At 33.7% G+C, this 9,171-nt stretch overlaps 1 protein-coding gene across 2 annotated transcripts; it reads left to right on the top strand.

Annotated features, from left to right (window-relative positions):
- Positions 1-1,135: 1,135 nt before the first annotated feature.
- LOC139839928 (mitochondrial intermediate peptidase, mitochondrial) lies at positions 1,136-8,103 on the top strand. 2 transcript variants are annotated; one of them, XM_071830141.1, is made up of 17 exons: positions 1,136-1,378; positions 1,518-1,599; positions 2,455-2,507; positions 2,610-2,664; positions 2,828-2,966; positions 3,048-3,102; positions 3,175-3,379; positions 3,895-3,990; positions 4,504-4,623; positions 5,025-5,150; positions 5,271-5,426; positions 5,572-5,688; positions 6,427-6,537; positions 6,616-6,683; positions 6,824-6,959; positions 7,053-7,218; positions 7,564-8,103. In XM_071830141.1, the coding sequence occupies exons 1-17, from the start codon at positions 1,212-1,214 to the stop codon at positions 7,806-7,808; spliced, it is 2,097 nt and encodes a 698-aa protein (XP_071686242.1). In that variant the 5' UTR covers positions 1,136-1,211; the 3' UTR covers positions 7,809-8,103. The 2 variants fall into 2 exon arrangements, with proteins under 2 accessions (XP_071686242.1, XP_071686243.1); XM_071830142.1 differs by having other exon boundaries at positions 7,574-7,790.
- The last annotated feature ends 1,068 nt before the right edge of the window (positions 8,104-9,171 follow it).

The following is a 9,171-nucleotide window of genomic DNA, read 5'->3' as shown; positions in this document are numbered from 1 at the left end:
AAACCACAACCAAACCTTACCAACTAAATCAAAACAAAGCATCGGAAAAAAACAATGGACATTAAAATCTATCTATATAGCCAAACCAAAAAAGCAACATATAAACAAAACCACCACAATGATACTTAAAATTTTTCAAAATTAGAACCACCAAACCAAGAAGAGAACAAATGAAGGCTTGTGCTATAAACACAACAACTACCCGGTAACTCAAATTACTTAATCCTTTCGATCTCATCCATAAAATTTTCAAAACAATCCCACTCAGAACTCATAATTTCATTTTTCTTCTAATGTCTTGGGATTTATGTACACATTGTAATTGAGATATTAAGAGAGGTCAAGCACATTCGTCACCGCCATTGAAAAGAAGATTAGATTTTTCGGTACTACATTAATTTAATTAATTAATTAAAAATAAGGATAAATTAGGGCTTATTTTTACCAAATTACTTTTACCTAAAAAGATGAAAATACCCTTACATGCAAGGCGCTTGATAAAATTCAACAGAAAAATTAACGGTTGTTAGCATCAGCGACCAATCACGCTACACGTCCAAACCAAAGTGACAAACCAAATTTAAAAAATATCTAGAGATACCTATACAGTTTGACACAAAGCACAAACACCAAATGCATATTTTTTTTTCTTTCTAAAATCTAAGTACAGTCGACTGTACAATTTCACAACACATAATTAAGTTCCATTTCTCCCTATCAATTCAAACCCATTTAAATAATCTAACATATTTTTTTATCTTTATCTTATCAAATTATAAACCATAGAAATTCAAAAACAATGATTCTAATTTCATTTCCTATCTCGTTTGGTAGGGATAAAAATGAAGATATGTTTTATTACTTAGAAAATGATTTTAGTTAATAAGAAGAAAGGAACTTTAAAGGACAAAAATACACTTATGTGAGGAGCACATGTAAACATTTAGCGGACTTTAATTAACGATCGTACATTTAGTGGACTTTAATTAATGATCGTTAGTGTAGGGAACCAACCACACAACATGAGGGTCATCCATGTAAAAAAACTTTATGACCGCTTAATTTTGTCATTTCACAAATTTAACCTTTCTCGAAACTTAAAATCAAGTACTCCGTACAAAAATAAAATAAAGGAGTAAAAAATTCACTCGTGTTCGTATTTATTCGATCTCCGGTGACCACGGCGGCGCCACCGCTACCATAACCTCATCATGGCTGTGCTCATCCGCCGAGCCTATTTAAGCCTCATCTCCACCTCCCAAAACCGTCAGATATTTTCACTCGCGGCGCATCAATTGGAAGAGACTGGTTTATATGGATGCAATCATTTGAGAAACCCTAAAGGTTTTCAACGTATTGTAGATGACGCTATTGAAAGGTAAAATATTAAAGTGAAATCAATTAATTGTAAATTAAACCGAAAAAATAAGGTTATACAATTACTCTTTTATGTTATGTTATGTTATGTTATGTTATGTATTTTAAATTTTAATTAATTCGTGTGTGTTATTTGACAGGTCTAATGAGCTTGTTGGATACATTTCTTCAATGCCTTCATCTTCTGAAATTATAAATGCCATGGATGAAATATCAAACACTGTAAGTATATCCAATTAGTTTAACTTTATTAATCAAAGCTTGTGGTTAGTTTTCAAAATTCAGCATGTAGTACTAGCAACTCTTAGTCTCCTATTATTTGTTTCCCTTTTTGTGGTTCAAGAACTCTCTTTTATTTTTTCAATTCATGTTAAAACCCAAAATGATAATAAATAAAAGGTGTTATTGTGCTCATAATGTGCAATTCACCCCGTACAGGTCTCGCGATCGGGGGCTTGATTACCCGAGGTTTACCCACTATGGGGGAGCCAATGTGCTCATTCATAGGGGTTTCCTCACTAATCCAGAAATAAAAAACTTCGTAGTTGTTTCATACTCCGTATTTTTGTAATACAAAAAGTAAAAACCTGTTCAATTGGCGAGAACGGCCATACGAAATTGACTAGTTGGATTATTATTTTTTTAGATGCAACGGTTAATAATCGTACATTAACTCATTCAGTGAAACCTTATTGAAATTTGAGGTTAAACTAGTACACATTGACATATGATATATACTCTTGATCAACCCATATGTGTGAAGCAATCAACGATAAATTTTAGTATTGATACAAGACTAAATAAGGTTCTTTGATGAATGGTTGATAAGATAAGTTATTGACTATCTTTTCGATATATCAAAAAATATGAAATTATAAATTCATCCAATTATTTTTATTAACTGGGAGTTTTGATTAGCTAATTAATAAATGACAACATCATCCCGCTTTCTGTATCGTATTTGAGATGAGATGTATGAACATAATGTAATTATGATATTCTATCAAATGTTCTTCATTTAGAGAACTATTTATGTGTAGTTTTAACTTCTTATTGAGTCAATGTATAATGATATAGGTATGTCAAGTTGTGGATTCTGCTGAACTTTGTAGAAATACACATCCAGACAGGTTTTTCTTTATACTCGATCTTGATTTGAGTACATGTTCTGGCAGTTGTTGTTGGCATCTTTATCTTTTTGTTGTTTTGATTGATATTTTGTTGGTATACAGGGAATTTGTGGACGAGGCCTTAAAGGCGTCAATTAGGATTAACGAATATCTACATGTGAGGTGACAAGTTAGATAATTGGTTTGTTACTGTTTAACATTTACTAGATGGGCCATTTTAGTTATTACACGATGTATGGTAGCTCTGTTTTCGGAACACCTTGATGTCATTTAGTGATCACTTTAAATAATTTGTTGTATCCATGATCCTTGGCATACAGTATCTCAATACGAATCTTACTCTTTATGATGCGGTGCTGAAAGCTGACAAGGATAATACTTTGACAAATGAGGAAGCTAAAAGAGTTGCTCGTGACCTTCGCATTGATTTTGAGAAGGGTGGAATTCATCTATGTGAAGGTCTTTTTGTTCACTCTGTTTTATAATAATATGTTTGTCAAGTATATGTATTGACTACTGATCATTGTATGACTAAAACAGAAAAGAAAGATCGAGTGAGTCAGCTAAATGTTGAAATTGCCAAATGCTGTGCACAGTAAGTGAATGTATTCCACATTGTTTCATATTTGATGCTTCATATGTTACTTGATTGACTTTTTTTTATCAGGTACAATGAAAATATAGCCAAGGATCCGGGTCACGTGGATATATATCCATCATCACGTATTCCAAAGAACTTGCAACATCTTGTTAAACCTGTTAATCGTTCTAGTTCATCTGGTTCAAGATTTAATATCAGAGAAAAAGGGTTCCGAATAGTAACCGAACCGAGCACCGTGTCTGCAGTGTTGCAATGGACATCTGATGATGAGGTTGAGTACAAGTACAACTACAACTACAACTACTTGTAATAGAAACATCCCCACTGTATTGATGTTTAAATAAAGTAAATTTAAGCACATCAACTAACAAGTTCGGAATATAGGCGCTGTTAAGTTTAATATATCTTTTGGAAAAGTTGAAGTTTTAGCTTGATCGCTTTAAGATGTGTCGTGTTGATTAACCAGTCAACATATTGAATTATTAAGTTTCTAAACAGGAAATTTTGAAGGAAACAAACTATCATACATGCAAAACTCAAAGAAAGCACTCTACTTTAATAAGCTAGACCACAAGGTCCAAACATGTTAGTATTCTTGCCTGTGGATTTCCACTGTTCATCCAATAAAATTTGTTCCTAAGTGTACTGCTGTTTTTTCAATAACGATGATTTTTTCTTGCAAAAAGCCATGTATGATGCTTGCAAAACTCGAGTACTTTTTCATATCACATTTGCTGTTTCTTAGGTGGATGTGGCTTTTCATATTTGTATTTTAATTCTTTCCAGGTAAGAAAAATGACATATATCAAAAGTAACTCTGTACCACGTGCCAATCTTGCCGTTCTTGATAATCTAATTGCTGCACGTCATGAAATTTCCGAGGTTCGTTCTTGTTGTATCTTGTCTTCTCTTACAAGTTCTTCTCAACATTGTATACAGTACATCAAACAGTTTGGTATACTTGCACATACATATATATGTACATACGTACCTACACACTTACATACATGCCTACAGACATAAATAGATATGTATGTATGTATGTATGTATGTATGTATGTATGTATGTATGTATATATCACATGACACTTTTAATTTTTCTTTCTTTCTGTATGTCCCGAAAGGATAAGTTCTGCTAGTGTCCACATAAAATGAAGTAAATTGCTGCCATGTCAATTGATGTTTTGCATTTTATATATAATATGAACAGAAGTTGTTATCATAATCATTAATCATAAACAATATTTTTAGCCCATTATTTGTTTTCTATGGTGTGGATAGACATGTGAGGTGCTAGTCACTCCAAATGTTCATATGATTTGTTTTTCACAAGTGGGTATTTGCTTTTGTGAGAAAATCTCTTGACAAACCGTTTGGCTTTTTAAATGCATGCAGATAATGGGGTATAGATCTTATGTTGACTATGCTTTACATTCAAATATGGCTTTATCACCAGATGTTGTATCGTCCTTTCTAGTGGAGCTGAGTAAAACTGTACGGTCAAAAGCAGCTGAGGTACTATTTGTTAAAACATTCTTCAAGAAATGGGTTCCATTTAGTTATGACTTTTTGGACCCATTACCCAAATGGTTCAATTTGGGTATAGATTTCTCTTTTTCTTTCTGTCATGGGTTTGATGGGTAGAGTTGGAAAACGAGGTTATAATGCAAATGGGTTGTACTGTTGACTCATTTAAAGTGGACCCGATAATAATGAATCCTCATAAATCATTATGTTGAAATACATTAACCTATTCTCTTATTGTTTATGTAACGATTATTAATACGTAGCTGCATATAGTTTACACTAAAAAGAACTGTATTTGTGTGCCAGCCAACTAGACCTGTTGTATATATGTACTAACCCGAACCTGGTTTCTATCATATATCGTACTTACATTACTATTTATATGGTAGGAATTTGAGTCTATCTGTGACTTCAAAAGGAGAAAAAATGGCCAACAACATCTAGCATTAGAGCCATGGGATGAAGCATACTTCACAAGATTAATGAAATCATCTGCTTACAACTTGGACTATTCAGTATGTTATCACTTTTTTTTTTTCCTTTGTTAATTACTTAATTTAAAGCCATTAATGAAGTCTTTATGTTATCATTTTTCCCCTTGCCCAATATCAATCTTATTTTATATCCTTACTCAGGCTATCACTTCTTATTTTTCTTTATCACAATGTATCGAGGGTCTTAAAGTTATGGTCGACTCGATGTTCGGCATGAAATTTGTTAATGTTCCTATTGCACCTGGTGAATCATGGCATCCAGATGTGTTGAAGATGGCCCTTCATCATCCTAACGAGGTGCACTTATATTTTCACATTTATTTCTGATTTAATTACTTGAAATATACTTGAAATATATCATATCATATTATATATTCTGACTTAATTACATTGGATGTCTTAATTTCTCCTTTCCTTATAAAATCGTTGTATTATTTTTCAGGGTGATTTGGGGTACATATACCTTGATCTAAATTCTAGAGTAGGAAAATATCCTGGTTGCGCTCACTTTGCCATACGAGGAGGGCGGAGAGTTTCGAAAACAGAATACCAGCTACCAGTATGTTTTATTTTGTCCGTTAATCAATTTTATTTACTCATAAATAAACGTGTACGGCGGCATACACACTGATTCCGATAGGATTATAACAAAAGAGACACTCGTATATATATGTATGTGAATTATAAGAGAAGGCAAACAAGCCTTCCCTTGCTATATGGGTAGGTTGGGCAGGTTTGGGTTAAAATGGGTCAATAATAGTACAGAGCAAACAGACCACTCTGGTTAACCTACCACTAGTTATTGTCCACTCTTTTATTTTCCAGTTTAATAGATGATTGCCGTGTTAAGTATGATTGACTTACAATAATAAGTCGATGGATGATTGTGAAAGTCAACCGACTATAACCCGACTAGTTGGGATTTTGAAGTAGTCCGATTAGTCTCTTACTTAGTTGATTTATTCGGCCAAGTTGTCAAAAGTCCAATTTAGTCGGTAAATCGGATTGATTAGTTCAAAAAGTCAGATTTAATCGGTCAAAGTAGGTCAATTTAGTCAAAGTCAAAGTTGGTCAAGTTCAGTCAAAGTTATAGTTGGTCAACGTACGACTAGTCTCGACTTGGCCGAATAGTCCCTACATGGTCCTGACCTACTAGTCCTCGACTAATGACTTTTACAACTTTAATTCGATCTTATATTGTTGATATATCAAATTTGATGAACTACACGCTCCTGAGTCCTGACAGAACGCGTTTATTATCTTTATTCTTTTTTTTTTTTTTTTTTTTTTTTTGCAGGTCATAGCTCTTGTTTGCAATTTTTCAAAATCGCACAGGCTTAACCACTCCGATGTAGATACCCTTTTTCATGAATTTGGGCATGCACTTCATTCATTGCTTTCAAGAACAGTATGTGCACTTCGATCCTCTTGCAAAAACTTCACTTTATGAAATATCCTATTATGATTCTCATCTGCAAATTTGCAGGATTATCAACATTTTTCAGGTACCCGAGTCGCTTTTGACATGGCTGAAACTCCTTCAAACCTATTTGAGTAAGTTCCAAAAATGTATTGTTAAATAATCAGCTTCAAAAAATGTAATTTTAAACACCTTGTGTGAATCGTGTGATATGATATTGGAATTTATTTTAATTATTTTACTAATACCTATTCTGTTTTGGTTAATCAATTAGGTATTATGCATGGGATTATCGAGTCCTGAAGACATTTGCCAGGCATTATTCAACTGGTGATATAATTCCCGAGAAACTTGTTGAGTCAATGCGAGGAGCCAAAAAGATGTTTGCAGCAATGGAATTACAACAGCAGGTCACAACTTTATTCTTTCGGATACTTAATTTATGTTGATCTGTAAGATAAGATAATTGATTCTGATACCTATTTTATGTTTTTATCATTCAGATATTTTATGCATTGGTCGACCAAACGCTATATGGTTCTCAGACATCATCACCAATTGATACCACTTCAGTTGTTGAGGATCTGAGAAAACAACATACCAATTGGACACATGTCGAGGGTACACATTGGCAAACTCGATTCAACCACCTACTATATTATGGTGCAGGTACATTTTAGTTGTCATTTTAAACATTAACTGCAATCAGTATAAATAATCAAAAATGTTTTGTTTCTTAACCACACTTGCGTTGACTGATATAAGTATAAAAGGCATTTTGTATAAAAAAGATACCACACCAATAGAATGATTAAATTAGTTATGTGATGTTTCCATTTGGGCAGTGATTCGTACACCACTAGTTCTTAGCCGTTCACCACCAAATATGCTTTATATAGTTGTACTGTACAACAATATAAAGTACATATAGTGGTGTATGAATCGTCACCTGTTTCATTTTGCTCCCATTTTGTAAATTTTGTATCAATATTAGCAGTAACTTGAATTGTGTAGGTTACTATAGCTACTTGTATGCAAAATGTTTTGCATCGACTATTTGGGAAAGAGTATGCAAAGACGACCCATTATCATTAGAGACGGGTTGTGCTATTAGAACAAAATTTCTTTCGCATGGTGGAGCCAAAGATCCGGCACAGTTACTTAATGATCTTGCTGGAGATGGAATTACAAGGTATCAAAATGGAGGTGTAGTTCCTGATATTACAAGCCTTTGTAACGAATTGAACTTGAGGAAGTGATCATAGAAATAATAATACGATCATCAAACGGTGCAAGAAAAGATAACAAAGCTAACCAGTTAAATGGGGTTAGTAGGCGCAAACAGTAATGTTTTTTATTAGAGCTGCAAGAAAAGCAAGCTCGATTCGGGGTGTCATATGTGGCGAGGTTAATGGGGTGGCTTTTAGAACTAATAATTCACTTCTGATTCTATTGATTAGATGTAGTTTAAGGTTATATCAATTGTATCAGTTAATAAAACAGCATGTGTTGTGTTGTGCAAGTGTGCTGTTACCTTTTTTTTATTTTATTTTTTATTTTGTAATATTGAGTGTCACTTGAAGCTTTCTTATTGGTGATATATGTGATGCAAACCTGTATTTGTGAGGTAAACAGGTAATGGATCTATCCATGGTCATAGGCTGAACGTATTTCGATACCTTTTAGTGTTTGTTATAATCTGTTTATGAAATATGAAATATGAAATATGAAATGTAAATATCCCACTCAATTTGTGTCTAGGATCATGAAATGTTTTACAAGGATAAGACGAATAAGACGATTGCATTTAGTGTTTTCAGCAGTAAAATCACAAATTAAATTATCATAGTGAATGTATGTGTTTCTGTACGTTTGATTTGAAAGTATCCTCTGTTTCAGTTAATTTCAGTTGAAATGATAAGGTACAACCCTTGATATTATCACGGTTTTGCTCCCAAATGCACATTGATGTGTACTGTTCAATCATCAGCGCTCCCTAAGGTCATTTAGATACTACGAACCAATGACTCTTCGTGGATGACACTAGCATTTTTATATTTTTATATAATATTTTTAATTAGTTTATCTTTCTAGCTAACATTCTAGAGATGAGTCACCGAGTAATTATGTAATTTTTACAATGATTTACCTTAACCAAACAGTTTAAAAAATGTCACAAAAGCTATCGGTGGCATAGACAAACAAAAGTATGTATATTATTAACACAATGTGTTGTAGCTCATGTGGTAGTGGTATGCCTCTCTTAGCGAGAGGTTAGGAGGGTGCCTTCCGCACATCGGGTTGCGGGGACAATGGGGGAGGGGAGTGGTTTACCGCCAATGCCCTCGCATTAGAGCGGATTATGCAACTGCGGGAGATGAACGCGTGGTTAAGTCCCCGCGTGGTTAAGTCCCCTTGGGTTATCGGTAATGTTGTTCAGAACAATCTGTATATTATTCATTATTGTTATGCTGCTTAGAGCCTAAATCAATCTTCAGGCTGCTTTCAAATCTATGGAAATTGATTCCACCATTTTCATGACGTCCCCTTTTTAACTTTTAGTTTTTTTATCATTATGTATTTTTTTCATTGCCGGAGGTCCTCACGAAAGCAATCTCTCTA

Source organism: Rutidosis leptorrhynchoides, chromosome 4 (genome assembly GCF_046630445.1).
Source record: "Rutidosis leptorrhynchoides isolate AG116_Rl617_1_P2 chromosome 4, CSIRO_AGI_Rlap_v1, whole genome shotgun sequence".
In the NCBI taxonomy this organism is placed as follows: Eukaryota; Viridiplantae; Streptophyta; class Magnoliopsida; order Asterales; family Asteraceae; genus Rutidosis; species Rutidosis leptorrhynchoides.
This window is presented reverse-complemented; position numbering and strand designations above follow the sequence as displayed.